At 57.7% G+C, this 20,671-nt stretch overlaps 2 protein-coding genes across 5 annotated transcripts; both read left to right on the top strand.

Annotated features, from left to right (window-relative positions):
• Positions 1-170: 170 nt before the first annotated feature.
• On the top strand, positions 171-15,334 carry TCF25 (transcription factor 25). Of its 4 annotated transcripts, none has more exons than XM_036303326.1 (18): positions 178-987; positions 2,358-2,522; positions 3,505-3,579; positions 4,609-4,727; positions 5,211-5,276; positions 5,755-5,837; positions 6,974-7,104; positions 7,410-7,509; positions 8,368-8,461; positions 9,684-9,776; positions 9,888-9,993; positions 10,527-10,686; positions 11,787-11,874; positions 12,297-12,455; positions 12,605-12,695; positions 13,006-13,085; positions 14,693-14,765; positions 15,070-15,334. In XM_036303326.1, exons 1-18 carry the CDS (start codon positions 796-798, stop codon positions 15,226-15,228), a joined length of 2,034 nt encoding a protein of 677 aa, XP_036159219.1. In that variant the 5' UTR covers positions 178-795; the 3' UTR covers positions 15,229-15,334. The 4 variants fall into 4 exon arrangements, with proteins under 4 accessions (XP_036159221.1, XP_036159222.1, XP_036159219.1 ...); XM_036303327.1 differs by having other exon boundaries at positions 179-987; positions 2,358-2,492; XM_036303328.1 differs by lacking the exon at positions 5,211-5,276 and having other exon boundaries at positions 171-987.
• A 2,408-nt stretch (positions 15,335-17,742) lies between these two features.
• MC1R (melanocortin 1 receptor) lies at positions 17,743-20,333 on the top strand. Its single transcript, XM_036303376.1, has one exon. It carries the CDS (start codon positions 18,507-18,509, stop codon positions 19,500-19,502), a length of 996 nt encoding a protein of 331 aa, XP_036159269.1. The 5' UTR covers positions 17,743-18,506; the 3' UTR covers positions 19,503-20,333.
• The last annotated feature ends 338 nt before the right edge of the window (positions 20,334-20,671 follow it).

The following is a 20,671-nucleotide window of genomic DNA, read 5'->3' as shown; positions in this document are numbered from 1 at the left end:
TCCGTCACCCCACTCCCGCTCATCTTGGCCTTGTACTTGGGTGGCAGGGCAGGGGTTCTCAATCCTGCCTGCACACTGTAATTCCCCAGAGAGCTTTAAAAATAACAATGCTGCCCCTCGGGATTGCTTGGCCTGAGCCCTCCATCTTTATTGTAAAAGCCTCCCAGGAGGCTATGACGCACAGGACCAGCTTTCCCAAACCTAAAGGAGCAGGAGGCCAACCCGGCGCGGCAACAGCAAAAGGCAAACAGCAGAGCGGATCGGTTTCGGTCGATCCCGCCCGAGGGTGGTCCGTGGGGGTGTCCGGAAGTCCGCAGCTTTGGGGAGCGACTCGGTTGGATGAGCCGATCGCTAACGAGGGTCCCGTCCCGCGGGCAGCCTCTGACTCGGGCCGAGGAGTCACAGGCCGGGCGCGCAGAGCGGGCCGGGCCCTCCCGACCCCCAGCTCTCACCTGCGCGCCCTCAGCGAAACAGGGTGCAGGTCCCGGTGCGGGAGGCTCGGAGCCCGGGCGCCCGCTCCCCCAGCCCAGCCCCACAGCCGTCGCGGGCACGTCTCCCGAAGACGCGGAGAAGCCGCGGTCCGGGCACGCAACTCGCGCGAGAACACGTCCGGGCCAGCCCGCACCTTCGTAGGTGACACCGGAAAAGAGCGGAAGTTCCGGAGCGCGCAACGCGCAGGCGCGACACGCAGGTCCAGCCAGCCCCGCGCCAGCGCCGTCAGTGCGCAGGCGCGCGGCCGCTCTGCTTACTGCCGGTCTGCTCCCCGTCCCTGCACGTCAGCGGCCGTTGGGTCCTATGTCACGCCGGGCCCTCCGGAGGCTGAGGGGGGAACAGCGCGGACAGGAGCCCCTCGGACCCGGCGCCCTCCAGTTTGGCTTCCGTGATGACGATGATGCGGAAGAAGAAGGACCAAAGCGGGGGCCAGGTGGCCGGCGCCCCCGGAGCCCAGGGAAGGAAGGAGTCCGAGTCAACAATCGGTTCGAGCTGGTGAGCCGGGTGGCCTGGGGTGGGGGTGACGGGGGCGCGGTGTGTGAGGCGGGTCTGCGCGGGGCGAGGCCGTGACGTCAGGGGGCGGGGCCACCTGGGGTCCGGGCTGCAGTGGGGAGGGCGGGACGAAGGGAGTGGGCGGTGCATGAAGTCATGGGGGCGGGGCCACGCCCGGTTCTGGCCGCAGCTGGGAGTGGGGCCGTGGTGTCCAGGGGCGGGGCAGTGGGGGTCTGGGCTGCAGCGGAGTGGGCGTGGTCGTCAAGTCGAGGGGCGGTGCATCAGTTGGTGGGCGGGGCTTCCCTTCTCAGAGTCTTGGTTGGGGGATGGTCCCTTGATTTCGATCTCCACCCCGGCACTTGCAGGGTCTTTACAAACATTCACCTTTACTCCTCACAACGTGGAACATGGTGTGCTGCCCATCGTCGCGTCCCCGCAGCCAGGCGTCCAGCACAGCGGGGTCTCAGTGCTGGCCTCAGGCTGTAATCTTGCATGTGGGAGCCTTATCTTGTTCTTGCTTCCTTGACCTTGTGTGGGCAGGTGACATCTATTTTGCTCACCTGTGTTTCCTGCATCATACCGGTGCCCAGCATAGGCATAGAGTCCGCACTGTTCTTTCTGTTGAGGTTGAACTTGGCATAGGGGTCGTTACAAATATGAATTCCTTAAAACACCTCAGTTTCCCAAAAGGGACTCAAAAAATAGGATTTTTTTTAAAGGAAGGGAGCATGACTTCATAATAGGAAGTCAGCACCCACTTTCACCGAGAGGCATTGGTGGCACCCTTAGTTGAATGCTGGGGAAAGGGTAGGTGCCAGTTTGGAGGAAATGTCCACTAGAGGCCTCATTCCAGCTTCCTCCCTTTGCTGCAAGATCTTAACCAGCCCCTGGCGTCCCAGTGCTGCTGCACAAAAGAAGGCGCCCGAGGTAGGAATTGCCCTGTTACTGGTGGAGACAGACCCCGTTTGGTAAAATTCCGGCATCTTCACATCAGGTGCTCTTTTTATGAACAAAGACTTAAGGACTTGCTAGACAGACAAATGGCGCTCAGAGCGGGAAATAAGTTGTGATGCTCTGGGATTCTGCATTATGCCAGCTCTGAAGACAGGACACCAGGGCCACCTGTGCCCCAGCACTTTCTGTGGCTCATCAACTGAAGGAGCCCTGAACCAGGACTTGTTCAGACGGTTGGCACTGGGGGCTTTGAGGCATAACATGTTCCTGTTCCTCCTCCACAATCTCAGAGTGGCCTTGAAGGTGCCCCCCAGCACCTCCTCTCTGCTCTTGCTACTGACACGCCTCTCAGTACCTCCAGGATGTACTTGTAACGGGATGATCCGTGACGCCCTCTTCTCTCCCCTCTGTTCCTACAGATTAACATTGAGGATCTTGAGGAAGGACCTGTGGTGAACGGGGAGAGGTCCGATGGTCTGCGCACAGAAGCTGTGGTGTCGGGGAGCAAAAGGAAGTCCCAGAGTGGAAGTGCCGAGCCCAGGAAGGATGGAGAGGTGGATGACAGGACAGGGCCCCTGGAGCAGGTGTGGGGACAAGGGTGCCCAGCCACACACACTCTGCTGTCATTTTCTGAATTTCGTCTTGTTAATGCCCAGTTGCCCCCAGATTTCCTCGGGAGTTGTGATCAGATGTGCATGAAATCTTGAAGACTGGTGGACGTCACGGGTGCTATATCCGGGGTCCCCTAAACAAGTTTCCACAGTAGGAGATCCTTTTGGGAGAGTCCCCCTGCTCAGCGGTGTGCACTCTTCATGACTGTGCATCTGGGGCTCAGGCAGGTGGACAGGGCCCTGGGTGGATGTGCCTTGAAAAAATGTGCAGGCCAGGTTAGTTCTGTGTTCTCCATGGCACACGGGAGGGTCCCACCTGACACCTTTTGCTCATTTACTCGACACATGCTTTTGGGAGCCTCCTGGGCTCTAGGGACAAGTCTTTGCCCTCCAGGAGCCTCTGGTCGAGAGGGTGACATGGATGGACTGACAGCTACAGTTGGGGAGACCTGATGAGTGTGGGGGTGGGGCAGACGGACCTAACGGGCAGGGGGGCTCCCCAAGGAGTCTTCACCCTATGATGGGAGGAGAGGCCAGGTGAAGGTGTGACAGGTGTTGAGGCAGAGAGGCATGGGTGTGGGGACTGTGGTGTGGGGCCTGGTCTCCAGGTGGCTGATTGTGGCAGGGAGAGTGGGTGACAAAGTGAATGATGAAAGCAAAACGCTGCTGGGTGGATATCAGAACCCTGTGAGCGTTGTCAGGTCACAAGGACCTCTGAGGTGTGTCGGGAAGAGGTGTGAGAGGAAGGTGGAGGCTGCACGGAGTCAGGAGACTGGTGGGAGGCATTTGTTGTCTGAGAGAAGTCGGTGAGGTCACAGGACATTCATGAAGTGGGAGGGAGGGGACATCAAGCCTGTGTCCGGTGTCGCTGTCCCTCTGCAGCTTCTGCTTTGATTCTCAGGGTTTAAGATCTCATTCTCTCTTTACATTGACTAAGATGTGCTTCTTTTATTAGTCGAATGTGAGTGGCAAACTCCGAAAGAAGAAAAAGAAACAGAAAAATAAGAAAAGTTCTACAGGAGAAACTTCGGTATGTCTGGCTGCTGCCCTGTCGTCTTCTGGCTGTTTCTCAGGGGGCTGTTGGAAGCTGTTTGTTTGCGTATCTGTTTGTGGCAAACCTGTCCTCCAGGTTCTATGGTCACATGATTATGAAGCTTAGATCCCTTGGCCTTTCTCTTCCTATCTGCTCCCAGTTCAGAACGCTCACAGGCCTTAGCTCTGCAGTTGGGCTCCACGCATTCAAGCCTCAGCACAGTCTTTAGGGGAAAATCGGCTTAGCCACTGCGTCCTGTCCTCACACCGCTTTCCCTGCATATCAGCAAGTCCTTGCCCTTCTTGTCCCGTGCCACCCTGTGGGGTTGGTGCCTGCCACGCTTCTTACAGAAAGTCGGGAAGGTTTCAGGCATGTCACCATGTTTTCGAGAGCACTGTTGGCACGGACAGGAAAGCAGGTTGTTTTTATTTGATATTTCGATTCCTTCCTGCTAGGAGTGTAACTAATTCAGAAGTCAGAGACATGAAAAGGGGAGATTACCTACCAGATTCCGCTTGTTTGTTCGCTCCATTCCGTGAGGGTTAGAGCCCCACTCTGCCTCCGAAACGCTGCTCTTGGGCAGCAGAGCCCTCAGCCTGCTGCACCTGTGCCCTGACCGATACCGGGTACTGAGGCGTAAATGTCCCCAGGAGCCGTGTGTCAGAAAGAGTATTTCCATATTGCCCCTGTGCCTCGTTGCCCCTGTGTTTGTTCCGAAAAGAGGTTGTGTCTTTGTGGCTGTTCAGTCAGAATCTCAAGTCCCAGCTCAGTTACCTGAGCAGGTGAGTGCACCTGTGAGACCAGAAATGTAGCCTGTGGTTCAGAATCTTGAGGGCTCTTCTGGCCCTGTGATTCTGTCTGTTCTGCGCTGCTTCTTATGAAGAATCTGTTATATGCCTGTTGTCTTTCAGGAAGCAAACGTGATTGCAAATGAGTGCTTTGTAAAAATGAGTCAGTTATTGGTTGTTGTAACATGTAAAATAAAGTGAGGGTGGGGATTAATATGTTGCTGTTTGGGGCCTTTAGGAAAATGGGCTGGAAGACATTGATCGCATCTTGGAGAGGATTGAGGACAGCAGTGGCCCTCACCACCCCAGCCCACCTCCCCTGAGCTCGAGGAAGCACGTCCTGTATGTGGAGCACAGGTACCCTCTCCCGCGCCTGCAGACTGCGTGCCGAGGAAGGTCCTTATTGGGAGCAGAAGAAACTAACTGTATTTAAAAGTGATACAAGCGCATGATCAGACATTCAGGAAACAGGACAAGGAGAAAGGGGATAAGGGGAATGCCTCCATTTCCACTTCTAGCTGACAGTGTGGGAACATTATTGACATAAGATGTTTTCCTGGATTGTAGATGCTGGAACCCTGTCCCCATGTAGAGGTTGGTCCTGAGTTGGTGGGAATCCCGATGAGTCCAGGTCTTTCACTGCCCTCACTCGGCTGAGAGTAGTGGCCAGCCTCAGGTCACTGCCTGGGGGCCGTGGTGTTAGGGAAAGCAGGCCCACTCGTTGTCTTGGACACCAGAATAGCTGTTTTCCTCACTGGGTTTTTATGTGACTTTCTAAAATTCTCAGAATTGTTATTAGAACTCAATTTCATTTTTCTTTTAAAATTTTCAATTCTCTAGACACTTAAATCCAGACACAGAACTGAAAAGGTATTTCGGTGCCCGAGCTGTCCTAGGGGAACAAAGGTGAGACCCACACGGGCATGTTCTCAATTAAAGGTGGGGTTCTCAACGCCACAGTGAAAAAACGAGACCCTCAGGGTGCCCGTTGTGAGGGGCCTGAGGGTGGGTCAGGGAGGAGCTGGAGTGTGGCTGTCTGCGGTGCTGGCTCGGGCCTCTGTAGCCAACGTTCCCAAACCCTTAGCTTCCAGTGTGAACTTCCAGCCTGAACCTCAGCAGGTTCCTTCTTGCAGCTCAGTCAGCGTCACCACTAACATGAAGTTTCGGTTCTAGGACAAGTCTGACCTTTGTTAATTTAACAGTTCTTTTTTTAAAAAAATGTTTTTATTGATTTTTAGATAGGAAGAGAGACGGGGAGAGAGAGAAACGTGTGTCCTTGTCCTTGTGGCCTCACCCCCCTGCCCCCGCCCTGAGGTTTTGCTCCCACAGCCCAGCAGGAGTCGGGCAGTGTAGGTGAAGCGGTGCCATGTCCTGTTCTCCACAGGCCGCGGCAGAGACAGCGCGTGTACCCCAAGTGTACGTGGCTGACGACCCCTAAGAGTACTTGGCCCCGGTACGCCAAGCCAGGTGAGAGGCTTCAGAGGTGCGGGTTGTGCGTTGGCCGACGCTGGGCACTATTGGTGTCTGAGCCTGTTGGGCCAGGTCAGTCCTCTACAAAGCTGTGTGCAGGTGTGTGATCGGGTGCCCGGCGTGGTGCCACCGTGTTGGGGCACAGATCCCACGCCAACGGTGTGTCTTCTCTACCATGGTTGTGTGTGTGTGTGTGTGTGTTTATATTTTTCTTGATTTCAGAGAGGAAGGGACAGGGAGAGAGAGATAGAAACATCAATGGTGAGAGAGAATCATGGATCAGCTGCCTCCTGCACACCCCCAACTGGGCATCAAGCCCACAACCCCGGCATGTGCCCTGACCAGGAATCGAACCATCACCTCTTGGTTCCTGGGTTGAAGCTCAACCACTGAGCCACATTGGCCAGGCTTGACCATGTTTTAATGCAGCTTTTTATCTACCTTATTGCTTTTCCCTGTTTGTATTACATCATAGGAAGCAATCAAGTTCATTTTTGAAGTGTCACATTTTATATTTTGTTGCAAACTAGTAAGTACACATAATTGAAAGAAAAATAGCAATCGTGCAGAAAGGCATGGGGTATGGGTAAGTGTCCTGTCGGGGCTGCTTGGCTACAGGGCCTGGAGGAGCACCTGGGAGCCCTCGGGCCAAGGTGGGGGGTAGGGAAGGGAGGCCCCGAGCATGGGCAGAGATGGGGGCGTCAGCTGTGTGTCCTGCGATGAGTGCCTTAGTGTAGTGCTAGTAAAGTAAGCCAGGGGTGACCGGGAACCCCTGACCTATTTCATGAAGGCGCTGAAGGGAGATGGGAGTTTCCAGGTTCATCAGCAGAAATGACCCTGTACCCCTGAAGTTGAGCACGAGAAGCAGCCAGAAAGGGCATCTGGTCGTGAGTTGCAGTCATGTCTCCTCCATGCCTGCCCGGCCCCTGCACGTTGTACTGGGTGTTGGTCCTCTGTCCACACTCGGAGGAGAAACGTCTGTAGGAAAAGAGCAGGGAGGGTGCAGGCAGTCAGCAGGCACCTGGGACCACGCTCAGCGGTGGAACCAATGCTTCGATGCGGCAGCTCGCACTCTGCACACAGAGGTTCCTCGCCAAGAGCACCTGATGAGCCTGCCCTGGTGTCCTCCCCAGGCTTGTCGATGCGGCTGCTGGAGTCCAAGAAAGGCCTGTCCTGCTTTGCATTCGAGCACAGCGAGGAGTACCAGCAAACGCAGCACAAGTTCCTGGCTGCCGTGGAGTCGATGGAGCCCAATAACATCGTGGTGCGTGAGTCCCACAGCAGGACTGGGTCCCGGGAGCCGTGCTCAGGGCGCTGCTGCTGGGGCTTGCTTCTCCCCTCCAGTGTGGGGACCCGGCTGGGGGAGGGTGAAGGTGGAGACACGTGGGCACAGAGTTTTGAACACCGTGTTGAACACTGTTTGGGCTGGAGGATGTCGTGACTCACCCAGTGATACTTTCCCTGAGGCTTAGATGCCTGAAAGAAACAAGTGCCCGGGGGCTGGTGCCTCCTATGTTGTCCCTGGAGGCCCCGACCGTAGCCACATAAGCTTCCCTTCTTGCCTCGAAGGTTCTGCTGCAGACGAGCCCATATCACGTCGACTCACTGCTGCAGCTCAGCGACGCCTGCCGATTCCAGGATGATCAGGAGATGGCGCGAGACCTCGTGGGTAAGAGCTGCTCGCACTGGCCCTGCTGCAGCGCCCACGTCCCCTCCCACGAGTGTCTCAGAGGCTGCGGCATAGATGCCATTCGATAAAGTAACTGGGGTACAAATGGGTTTCCCAGGATATTGTTAAAAGCGTTGGAGTTGTACAGCCTCGTAGATCCTAGACCGGGGGTCCTCAAACTACGGCCCGCGGGCCACATGCAAATACAAATATTGTATTTGTTCCCATTTTGTTTTTTACTTCAAAATAAGATATGTGCAGTGTGCACAGGAATTTGTTCATAGTTTTTTTTTTTAAACTATAGTCCGGCCCTCCAGCGGTCTGAGGGACAGTGAACTGGCCCCCTGTTTAAAAAGTTTGAGGACCCCTGTCCTAGACCATTTTTGTTACTTAAAAAGAAACCTCAGCTCTTCAGTCACCTCCCAGTCCCCAGCCCCTGGTAACCACCAGTCTGCTTTTTGCCTCTGGATTTGCCTGTTGACGTTTCTGCTCATGTCTGTCTGGCTTCTTCATACACCGCAGTGTCTCTCAGGCTGGGTGATGTTCCAGTGGGTAATGGGCCCCGTTGGTGTGCCCACCAGCATGTGACACCCTGGGTTGTCCCCACACTGTGGCCCTCGTGAGTGAGCTGCTGGGCCTGTGTGTGAGTTTTGTGAGGACGTGCGTTTGCATTTTTTTGTCTGGAATTGGTGTTGCCAGCTTGGTGATCCCTAGGGTCACGTTGGTGCAGTCACTTCCCCTAAATCCTAGTGACCTGACTCCTTCCAGAGCTTTCCTTGTTGTGAGCCACAGAGGACGGGGTTGCAGCTGCCACACAGTGGCTGTGATGCCCTCCCCTGGTGTTTGTGTGCCCCACAGAGAGAGCGCTGTACAGCATGGAGTGTGCCTTCCACCCCCTGTTCAGCCTCACCAGTGGGACCTGCCGGCTGGACTACCGCAGACCTGAGAACAGGTGAGCCGGCCTCCCCGAAGGGCTTTGCTTGCACTCACTGCTCTTTTTCTTGTGTGTTGGAGCTTTCACAGGTGACATGAGACCCAGGCAAGGGAGTGGGAGCAGGTGGCGTGAGCTGTCCACAAGGGGTCCCACCAGGTGGCTTAAGCCAGGCATCTCACTGGGTTTAAAGCTTGAATGCAAGAGGGCTGGGGTAACATGTGTTTGTGTTAGAAGTGAGCCTGCTAAGCCACTTCGCCGTGATGGGGTCTGTCATCGTGTTTCCTTGTATCTTTGGACAAAAGGATCCGTGCCCAAGAGTTTAGGAAGCTCTGCAATGCCCTGTACGCGGGGGTGTGTGGTTCTGGAGTGAGTAGCTGGAATTCAGCCAGACCCTGTTGCTCTGCAGTGAGCAGTTGTGTGCATGGGCCCTCTTGTCTTACAGAGACTTCTGCCATCCTGAACTTCCGCCCCTGCTCAGGCCCTGATGGCCACAACAGCCTCCCCGCTGCCCTCATCCTGGTCTTCAGGGCCCTGGTGGGGTGGGCATGCCCTCTGTCCTGGGGCATTCCCTCGCCCTGGAGGCTGTCCTGAGTCCCAGGCATGCTGACCCACTGCACCGTCTGCACTGGGGACTGCATCTGAGCTTCCTCCACTGCTTGTGTTTGTCAGCCTGGCTGCTCCAGTTAAATTCCTAGTTCTTTAAGACAGGCTATAAGATACTCACATTCCAGGCGTTACCCAGGCAGTAGGTGTTGATAAAAATAATGGCCTGCTGGGATCATTGCAGTCACAGACGTGGTGCATCAACATCAGAGCTACTTTGACTGTGGAAATGTGAGGAAAAATGAAGGTTGTAATGACAGATTTTAACTCTCTTCCCATAAGTAATAACTGCAATCCTGCTTTTCACCAATTTTAGGGACTGAGACATAAGATTGTCCTGGGGCCTCACAGACAACCTTCCCGTGGGTGTTGGGGTGAAAAAAAAAAAACCCCAAGATAAAGGTTTGAACTAAGAAGCTTGGTTTTATGTAATGGTTGCACATGAAACTCAAACAGCAAGCAGAGCGTCACCTTCTCTGCAGACACAGGAACACTCTCGAACATTCACAGTGATTAGGCCACACAGGAAACGCAACGATGCGGCAGGCGCGAGGGGCCGTGCTGGATGAGGATCCTGGGCGACGTGGCCTTTCCACCTGCTGTCGCTCTGGCTCACGAGGAACTGTCTTGGGTCTAGGAGCTTCTACCTGGCCCTCTACAAGCAGATGAGCTTCCTGGAAAAGCGGGGCTGCCCGCGCACGGCGCTGGAGTACTGCAAGCTCATCCTGAGGTGAGTGTCCGGCTGGGCTGCATGCTCGGGGGCCGCAGGCCCGCGACACACAGGGGCCCACTCTGGGTTTTCTCTCCCTCTGCCTCCCTGCTCGCGTGCCGCCTCCGGAAGCCTGGAGCCCGACGAGGACCCCCTGTGCATGCTGCTGCTGGTCGACCACCTGGCCCTGCGGGCACGCGACTACGAGTACCTGATCCGCCTGTTCCAGGAGTGGGAGGTAGGTGGGGGCGTGCCAACGGCCTGCACAGTCCTGTCCTCCAGGGACGCTGAGGACACCGTGGCGAAGGTCCCGGGAGACCCCGCCTGCTCTGCGCGGTGTCAGAGGATAGGAGCGCTGAGGAGCCTTCTTGGCTACCAGGTCGACTGTGGGGGTGTCACAGTGCTTGTGCTCAGGTCGCCCGCTTTCACTTCATCACGGCCTCAAACCACAAGCCTCCTGATGCAGGTCATATACTGAGGTTGCTAAGATCTGTGGCTGGAAGGAATCGACTCTTCGTGAAATTGTGAAAGAAAAAAGTCACGTTATTTTTGCTGTCGTACTTCAAACGACCGTTCTGTTTCACTGCTATTCACCACTCTGCCTGGTTTATAAGTGGAACCTGAGCTCAGGTGCTCGTGTGCAGAAGAGAGCAGTGCGGGGCTCGGGAGAAGGGGAACCACGTCTGTCGCTTCTGCGAAGGGAAACCCCGGGTGCGGCTGTCGCTGCACATGGTGCTCCCTGAGAACGCTGCCCTGCCCTTCACCTCGCAGGCTCATCGGAACCTGTCCCAGCTCCCAAACTTCGCCTTCTCCGTGCCGTTGGCGTATTTCCTGCTGAGTCAGCAGGCAGACCTCCCAGAACAGGAGCTCAGCTCCGCGAGGGAAAAGGCCTCTCTCTTGGTGCGACAGGCCCTCATCATGTTCCCTGGAGGTGGGTGCGGCCAGGCCTGCCCGTGGCAGTGAAGCTGAGTCTGAGGGGTTGGGGGTTAGGGTGTCTTTTGACGTGGGTAGTTTGAGAAGTTACCTTCGGAAGGAGGGTGGCATTTTCTGAGGGGCAGGAAGTGAGCGCCTGGACTGGGGAAGTGGGGACGGGAGGGGCAGCCAGCCAGCCGGGCTGTGCTTTCTTGTCTGCAAAGCTGCTCACCAGTGTGAGGGACTGAGACAGATCATCCTGGGGCCTCCCGGACAAGCTCCCCATGGGCGTCATGTGCAGAGGTCTGCGGGCTCGCCCCTGGGTGCAGTCAGCAGCTTCCCATACATCCTGAAAGGGAGTGTGGCCTGGGAAAGGAGCGCGCTGCTGTACCCCTCCCCCCGGACCCGCGTCCTTACGCCACATGCAGCTTTACAAGGAGGCAGCAGCCAGGATTCCCGCCTCTGGGGCTGATGTTCCAGGGCAGGGAGACAGACAGTGGGATGGTGTGTGAGGTGGTGCCAGAGGGGAGATGGGGCTCTGGGGTGGGAGGAGGCCAAGCCGCTCAGGCTCCCAGCACACTGCACCCTCAGCCACCCCAGCCCTGCACGCACACCTTAGCCTGGCCGTTCTGAATACTGGCTGCCCAGCAGACTCAGGGAACCGACCCTCCCATCCATCTGCTGGAGCTGTGGCTCTTAGTGTGGAGGAGGGTGGTCTGCAGCCAGGCCCCCTGCCTGGGGCTGTTGACACACAGCAGGGGGTTCTGGTCGGGTCTGGAGCCCTGCACCACAGAACTGCCAGCGGTGCCCCTGCTCACTGGGCTACAGAGGTCCGTGTCCTTCTGTGAAGCTGCTTCTGTGTCAGAACGGAGCTTGATGCTACTTTAGCCCATTCCTGGGGAGTCACTGGGAAGACGGGGTTCTCCCTTGTGAGGGTGCTGCTGAGGGTGGGGTGTGTGGTCTTTAGGATGAGAACATCTGGCATCCATGCTTGGGGATCACAGGTGGGTCCCCTTAGATGCAGACGGGGCCCCTGGGAAACAGCAGGACTGAGGACCCTCCTTCAGAGTTGGCTCCTTGTGCGTGAGTAACCCATCAGGCCTCTGCCTCCTCCCGCAGTTCTAATGCCCTTGCTCGAGTGCTGCAGCGTTCGGCCGGATGCCGCCGTCGCCTGTCACCCCTTCTTTGGACCCAATTCCGAAATAAGGTAAAGACTGGAAGACCCCCCCAAGGGGCACAGATGTGACATGTGCATAGTACAGGCTGTCTGCATGTCTGCGGGGGCCTGGCCTGTTGGACATGGAGCTGGCGGGGTGTGAGCAACCTGCAGCCCAAAGCACAAGGTTTCCTGATGTGGGGGGGGCAGGGCATGGGTGCCCTATGTTCTTTTTGTATTTTTCGTTCCTGTTAAGGAACTCATACTTGGTAATGATCACGTGCGATGTTCAGAAGTGAGCACCTGCGCCCCACCTCTGGGCAGTGGCATATCCCAGGTTGGCAGCCCTCTGGGCAGCCTCCGCTCACTTCAGGCTTTGGGCACACCCTGGCTGTTCCCAGCATGTGCCAGCAGGCACCTGGAGGCCTGGACCTGGGTGGGGGGATATGCTTACAGGCCCTGCCTTCCCGCAGCCAGCCCCCTGCGCTGAGCCAGCTGGTGAGCCTGTACCTCGGGCGGTCCCACTTCCTCTGGAAGGAGCCTGCCATCATGAGTTGGCTGGAGGAGAATGTCCGTGAGGTCCTACAGGCAGTGGATGCTGGGGACCCCGCCGTGGAAGAGTGTGAGAACAGGTGAGACTGGGGCTGGGGCAGCTGGACAGCTTTTGGCCTGATAGGTCCACAGGAGAAAAGTGAGTGCGCTCTACTCGGGAATCTCGATCATGAATGTGGGTTTGAGGAGGGCTCCATTCCATGACTGTCCTTTTTCTCCCTGGGCCCAGGCGGAAGGTGCTCTACCAGCGTGCGCCCAGAAATATCCACCGTCACGTGGTCCTCTCTGAGATCAAAGAAGCTGTTGCTGCCCTGCCCCCGGTAAGGAGCGCGGCTGCCGTGGGAGCTGGGGGAGCTGGGGGAGCTGGCCCCTCCCCTCAGGGCCTCGCAACCTGTAGTCTACTGCTCTGAGCTGCTGACACCCTGGGCAGAGATTGCGGCGTTGTGTGATGGTGATGGTGTGTCCCACCCTCACCCAAAGCCTGGGGCACAGTAAACACAGCTTGGCCGCGGGGGCCACTCCAGCAGAAAGGCCCGACCCAGACCAGAATCTGCTGACAGGCTGCGGAGGGTGGAGCAGAGGCACAGCACAGGGCTCGGCTGCATCTCCGTTCTCTGTCTCATTCTGCAGGATGTGACCACACAGTCTGTGATGGGCTTTGACCCTCTGCCTCCCTCAGATACCATCTACTCCTACACCAGGCCAGAAAGGTACCTGTCCACCGCTCCTGGTGCCTTTGCATTCTGGCTCTCAGATCAGTGCTTCGGGCCGGGGACTTGCTGCCTCCTCCAGACACAGGCTCTCAGAGCCGAGTGATTTGGGGTCGTGGGTCAGCGTTTCCAGGCGTGGGTGCTTTCCCTGTCTTTGTCTGACTAGGAGCATCGCTCTGTCAGGTTCTGTGGCAGGTGCTGCACATACAGTGGGAAGCAGTAAGGACACCTCTGCCCTGGAGGCATGTCCAGTGCAGTGGGGGAAACACGTCAGGTATAGAATCTGGAAACTGCCACCAGGAACTGCTGAGAGTGGAGGGTACACTGAGATTTGGGGTGCCCTAGCCAGGTAAAGAGGTGACATCCGAAGGTAGCGTGGCCAGGAGAAGCAGGGCCACGTCCACAGCTGCTGGGTGTGTGTTGACGGCTCCCTTTCTCTTTCTGGCCTTTAAAGCTGAGGAATTGCCTTGCCCAGAGCCCTCACCATGTCCTAGATCTGGAAGAGGCACCAACAAATGGTCCCACTTAAGGGAGCATGAGCTTTCAGATCTCAAAAGAGCACGTTTTGTAGAAATCCTTCTTTCCTCACCAAAGTATAAGAGTTGGATTGCTTATTCCTAGGTAACAGTTCCCAGTAAGCTGCTCCAGTGGAAATTATTGCCAGTGTCACAGGCGCAGGCCGGACTCTTAGCACTGAGGAGTGGCTGTAGGGCTTCAGTGACTTAGCATTGCCCCCACCCCCAGCCGTGAGACCCGGAGCTTTCAGAGCAAATTAAGGTCACTGCCGAGCAGCACCTCAGTGTCTCCTAGAGCTGGGTCGCAGCACCTCATTTCACCAGGAGGGGCCTTCCCTTAACACTTGCCCTGGAATCGCTTTTTTTTTTTAAAGATAGAGTATTTTTACTTATTTCAGAGAGGAAGGGAGGTGGGAGAGAGAAAGAGAAACATCAGTGATGAGAGAATCGTTGGTCAGCTACCTCCTGCACACCCGTACTGGGGATCGAGTCTGCAACCCAGGCATGTGCCCTTGACCAGAATCAAACCCAGGACCCCTTCAGGCCACAGGCTGATGCTCTATCCACTGAGTCAAACCGGCTAGGGCCGCCTTTTTTTTTTTTAAATTGTTAGAAACATCAATGTGAAATGAAACATCAGTCACCTGCCTCCTCCACGCACCCCACTAGGAATGGAGCCTGCTGCTATCTGGTCATGTGTCCTGACTGGGAATCAAACTGGCAACCGTTTAGTGCACAAGACAACACCCAGCCAACTGAGCCACCCTGGCCAGGGCCGGATCTCTCTATGACCAGTTTCCTAGACTCCTTCGCTTGAGTGCTGAAGAACACTTTGCAACCAAATCTTCGCTTATAAGCAAGGCACCTGGCTATGGTGGGCTATGCTTTCCACTTGGTTCAAGAAGCCAGGCTGTAAAGGGCCAGCCCCTGGCTCTGAAACAGTCTCCCCGTGGCTCTGGGTGCCGGCAGCACCCCCTGAGCTGACTGAGTTGTGGCTGCCTGCCCCTGGGGCTCCAGGCCCCAGCTCAGCCCCGTCTTCAGCTGCTGCCTTTCTGTCTCTGCTTCGTTTCCTCACTGTTCTTTCTCTTTCAGGCTGAGCCCTGTCAGCCATGGAAACACAATCGCCCTCTTCTTTCGGTCACTTCTGCCCAGTTACACCATGGAGGTAGGTGAGCTCACCTGGCCTCTGCTGGCCACCGGGTCAACAGGTCCCTTCAGGTGTGACTGTCCAGAGCCAGCACTGCCAGCAGCAGGGGCACCCAGTCTGCCTAGGAAGCTGGCGTGGCTGCCGATGGGACAGAACACCCCTCAGTCAGCGGGGCTGCTGGATCCCACTCTGGTGGCCTGGCCTTGTTAGGTAGACGCATGTATATGGCTTCCAGGAGCTGCTGCCTCGACAGGCCCTGAGTGAGCTCCGTGGGCGTGCTGGGGCCCAGAAAGCCCTGCTCAGATGGGTCTCATTGCCACAGGGGGAGAGGCAAGAGGACGGAGGGGCCGAGGGCCTGGACCACAACCAGGGCTTGAACAGGCTGATGCTGGCTGTGCGAGACATGATGGCCACCTTTCACTTCCATGACCCAGAGGCTCCGCATGAGGACCACGCCGAGGGGGACGGGGAGTGGGACTGAGCGCACAGCTGCCACGCCCACACTGTACAATTATGTTCCTGATTTGTCTGGTCAGAATTGACCAGCTCCCTGAAGTAAAAATGCCATGTCCGTCTGCCTCCCTGTCTCTCCTGTACACGTGAACGTTATGCCTGCGCATGTGAGCTCTTTCCCAAGCTGGGTCAGTGCCCAGCGTGAGGCAGGGGCCCTGTGTGCTTCTGTCGGCCCTGGGGCAGGTCCAGGGCGGGAGGGCAGGCACCAGGTCCCCGGGCTGGGCACACAGGCGGGTCTTTCCAGTCCGACATAATGTTTTTTATTGGAAAACACTGAGTCAGGGGAACCTGCGAGACGATGGCTCAGGAATGGACGGCAGAGATTGGGGGCATTTGATCTGCAGCATGACCAGAACATGGAGGCAGGCTTGTTGGCAGGTTGGCAGCTGAGAACCACACCAGGCTGCTGAGGATCCAGGGCACTGAAGTTGTAAGCTGGAAGCATCCTGTCTGCAGGGCACCCTCCCGGCCCTGACCTCCCCAAGTTCAAGGGAAACCAGACCACCTTTGAACCAAGACACTGACCCAGCTCTGGGCCAGCCCTTCCTGACATCCCACTGTGCAGAGAGCCACGAGGCAGGCTGCACGCTGCACGGCTGTGACCCTACCCCACTGGCGTGGCGTGGCTGGACACATGCACCCCTTCATTGAGCTGTCCGTGCCCCCGTTTCCTTGTAGAGCTCATTCGCATACTGAATGCTCACATGTTGCGTGCCCACTGTGTGCCTCTTGGTGCTGGGGAGACAACAGTAACAAGACTGAGGGACTTCCTGTTCTCACAGCCTCCTCACGTGTGAGTCAGGCTCGTTGTCTCGTGGTGGGATGCGCTCTTGTGTCCATTGCCATTCCTCACGCCATCTCCCAGGGGCACCAGAGAGCGAGTGATTCAAATGGCCTCGGGATTATCTGTGATTTCCGTAGACATTTCCCCCATGACTGTAACTAATCACAAAGTTGATTTTTCCCAACTCAGCTGTATCTGCTGTCTCCCTCCCACAGAGTCCCCAACAGGCGAGTGCAATTAGAACCAATGGGGTCCTGAGGCCTCCCGGAAAGAAGGCTGTGGTCACCTGCCAACAGCTGCCAAGTCTCATGCCCTTTGAAGTCTCAGGCTGGGGTGGGGGCACTGGCCACCTCAAAGGCCTCATTTATAGAGCCGGATATGATAGCATCCCTGAAATGTGGTGGGCAGGGCCCTGCTCACCCAGCAGGCACCATCAGTGCCCAGGGCTAGAAGGCAGCTCTTGGGGACGTGGAGCTGCAGTGAACCCCTGGGAGGTGTGGCAGGGACCGTGGACCCTCACAGCTGCTGAGACCACCTTCCTGCCACAGCACAGCCTCATGTTCCTATCCTGGGGCCCTCTGGGGTCCTCCACCAAAGGGTGGGAGGGGGTGTGCAGTGGGGCCCGTCCTGTGCTGCTGCCTGTGGAGCTTGGAGAGGCCTGTCATTCCATCCACACCTGGGAAGTGGGGGCTGCAACCTCCAGAAACGCACCTGGTCCCCTTTTGGAAAGTTGTTTGGCTGAGTCTACCAAAGCGGAGATCTGCCTCGGCCACGGAATTCTTGTGTCACCCAGAGGGACACCTGACTGGTCACCAGACACGGGGCAGGAGCGCCCAGCGGCACTGTGATGTGTTGGGAGCTGCCCCGATGACCAGTGTGGTTGGGGCGTCTCCACGCTGAGGAGGCACAAACCTGGCTCAGGGCGTCTGCCACCCTGCGTATTTATAAGGTGTGTGCTGTACCTGTGACGTGCTTCAAAAAAGGTGGGGAGAGCTCTGTACCATAAGTTGTGTGCTGGAAGGAGTGATTAATGTCGATAAGTGGACATCAGTGTGTGCTCATATGGGCCCGTCAAGCCATCTGGCAGCCAGTGGACGGGAAGGAATGAGCAGGAATATCATAGATACAACTCAAAACACAGACCTGCTCGGCCAGGTATCTCAGTTGGTTAGAGCATCATCCCCATACGCCAAGGTTGTGGGTTCAATCCCCTGGTCAGGGCACGTACAAGAATCACCCAGTATCTGTAATGCTTTCAACAATAAAAATAAAAATTTTAAAAAGCAACCAGTGAATGCCTAAATAAGTGAAACAACAAATTGATGTTTCTTTCTCTTCCTTCCTCTCTAAAAATCAATTAAAAAAAGAAAAAACACAGACCTCCCCAACTCCCTCCCGGCCCCATCTCCGCCGCCAGCCACTTATCTTTCTGGTTGCCTCACTGTCCCCTTCCCCTTCTGCCTCGGCCTCCAGAGCAGGGTTTGTGGTCACAGGTGCCATCTTCAGTGAGGAAGTGCTGGGGTGGCATAAGGCCAGCACGGTGCCCACGGGCACTCTGGGCCCGTGTTCCCACAGCGGCCCCGTGGCTGGAGAATGAGGTTTGTCTGGAAGTGGCTCCTGGCTTGGAGCCTGTGGCATCCTTCCCCAGAGCAATGGGGCTCCCGGCAGCTCTGTCCGAGGGCCCCCCCCCCCCAGGATGACACAGCATATCTTCCAGCCCATGGGCCAGGCTGCCCTCGGGCAGCACTCAGCAAAGGGCCTGGGGGGCCTGGGGATGAGCTGCCCTCAGTGAACATCTAACGGAGTGGGGGTGGACGGCCAAAGGCCAAAGACGCTTCCGGGCAGACAGCATGGGCTGGCCTCAGAACCGGAGGCTTCCAGGAAGTGGTGTTTGCCTCTCTGGCAGGTCGAGAGGACACCCCACACAGGCGCCTGGAGCCGAGGCCTGACTGGGAGCTGGCTGGCAGAACACTGGTGATGCCGCAGTGGCTGTGAGCAGGAAGGGGAATGTCGGCTGTGCCCGGAGTTGGAGCCTGGGAAGCCGGACGGCCCTGGGTGCCAGGTACGCCGCCTGGTGGCAGCAGGGGTGCCCAGGGTGCTCTCTGATGAATCCCCGGGCACACGCCCATCATGTGGCACCCCTCAGGAGGAGGGGCTGAGCGGACGATGTGAAGCATGTAGAGAAAGGCTCCATTCTTCCTGGACCGCAGTCCTGCCTGGCCTGGGAGGCAGGAGGCATAGAAATGTGAGGGCCTGAGCGACCACACCCCAAGGGAGAGGTGGGGAGTGGACCGAGGGCCAGAGGGTTGGTGCTGCGGAGCTTGGGGTCCTGGCTGGGAAGTGACCAGATTGGTCGAGAAGCGGGGGCACCTGGGCTAGCATCTGCCAGCCAGGGAGAGGGTGAGTGTGAGAGGGCCCCGGGGGTGCACAGGGCCCCACTGGGGACACCATGAGCTGAGCAGATGCCCGTCGCGGGAGGCCCCTTCCTGCTTCCCGGGGGGACTATGCTGGCACAGGGCCCCCAGAGGAGGCTGCTGGGCATCTTCAACTCCACCTCCCCAGCCACCCCCCACCTCGAGCTGGCCCCCAACCAGACGGGCACCTGGTGCCTGGAGGTGTCCATTCCCAACGGGCTCTTCCTCAGCCTGGGGCTGGTGAGCCTGGTGGAGAACGTGCTGGTGGTGGCCGCCATCGCCAAGAACCGCAACCTGCACTCGCCCATGTACTTCTTCATCTGCTGCCTGGCCGTATCGGACCTGCTGGTGAGCGTGAGCAACGTGCTGGGCACAGCCGTTGTGCTGCTGCTGGAGGCGGGCGCGCTGGCGGCCCAGGCCACCACGGTGCAGCAGCTGGATGACATCCTGGACGTGTTCATCTGTGGCTCCATGGTGTCCAGCCTCTGCTTCCTGGCCGCCATCGCCGTGGACCGGTACATCTCCATCTTCTATGCGCTGCGCTACCACAGCATCGTGACGCTGCCCCGGGTGTGGCGGGCCATCGCGGGCATCTGGGTGGCCAGCGTCGTCTCCAGCACCCTCTTCATCGCCTACTACGACCACACGGCCGTCCTGCTCTGTCTGGTCAGCTTCTTTGTGGCCCTGCTGGCGCTCATGGCGGTGCTGTACGTCCGCATGCTGGTGCAGGCGTGCCAGCACACCCGTGGCATCGCCCGGCTGCACAAGAGGCAGCGCCCTGCCCCCCAGGGCTTCGGCCTCAAAGGGGCTGCCACTCTCACCACCCTGCTGGGCATCTTCTTCCTCTGCTGGGGCCCCTTCTTCCTGCACCTCTTGCTCATCGTCCTCTGTCCTCAACACCCCACCTGCCACTGCATCTTCAGGAACTTCAACCTCTTCCTGGCCCTTATCATCTGCAACACCATCGTGGACCCGCTCATCTATGCTTTCCGAAGCCCAGAGCTCCGGAAGACGCTCCAAGAGGTGCTGCAGTGCTCCTGGTGAGGGAGGTGCCCGAGGGCTCAGGCCAGGTGCTGGGCAGAGGGGCTGGCAGTCACTTGCCAGAAAGGACGGACTAGATGATCTCCGAAGGTGTGGGCGCACGGACCCTCTGGGCCAGAGAGGCATCAGCAGAAAATCTCCAGGAGTTGTGGGGGATGCAGGAGGCTGGGGAGATGGGGCCACAGGCACAGGGCAGGCCTGGGCTCCTGGACAGACACAGCCCACTCGGGGAGACATCCACCTGCACCCAGAGATAGGCGAGGACCCACTGTGCCCCCGCCCATGGGGAGGTGAAGTCTGCGGGCTGGCAGAGCGCCGCTCTCTCGATGAGGACCTCAGGAGAAGGGACTGTAATGAGCAGGACCCAGCCTCACAGGGAAGGAGTGAGGTCCTGTCCCTGGCAGAGAGACGAATCCGCAGGAGCCATAGTGGGCATGGGGCTGATCTCTTCTCGGGCTCATGGTGCTGGAGAGCTGGGGGCTCGGCCCTTTTGTTTGCACCACACATGCCCCTCAGATAGTGCCTGCCACTGCCTGCTCAGGCCGAGGCACAGCCATTAGTTCGAATCAGTGACCAGCACCCAGGGTCACAGGGCCGGGAAGCGTCTGGGAATAAATGGTGTGCTTGGAGCAGCTCCATTGCCATCTACACTGGCTCATTCCAAAGGCGCTTGAAGCTTGAGGGTGGAGGAACCGTGGAGGGGCCTGGTGGGAGTGATGAAGGGGGAGGGGAATATTCCAGAACCCCCGGAGGACCCAGCATGCCTGAAGCCCCAGCCCAGTTGCACCTGCTCTGATGCTGTGTCTGCCTTATCCGTGTCTGCGAACCTGGTCCCAGGCAGCTGGAGGGCGGAGTCCTGCCCCCGGGCACCTCCATGGAGAGGATGCTGAATGGTCCAGGCTGCCCTCCGCTGTAGCAGAAGCAGGACCTCTGTGACCCACTGTGACCTTGTTCAGAGCACAGCAGGCCTCACCTGCTCTGGGTCACCCCAGGGGGTCCAAGGTGCAGGGTGGATCAGGACTGGGGTTCTCGTTCCTCCAGCACTTCCAGCCCTGGCAGATATTTGAGGCAAGGCCGCCCAGAATGGGGCGGGGCTGTCCAGTGGTTGCGGGCGGTGTCCCTGGGATTGGTATCTGGGGTGGCCCTTGCTACACGGTGTTGAGGGCCCTTGG

The sequence above is a fragment of the Myotis myotis genome, unplaced genomic scaffold (assembly GCF_014108235.1).
Source record: "Myotis myotis isolate mMyoMyo1 unplaced genomic scaffold, mMyoMyo1.p scaffold_m19_p_37, whole genome shotgun sequence".
NCBI lineage: Eukaryota > Metazoa > Chordata > Mammalia > Chiroptera > Vespertilionidae > Myotis > Myotis myotis.
Note: the sequence above shows the minus strand (reverse complement) of the source record. Positions and strands in the feature narration are given on the sequence as shown.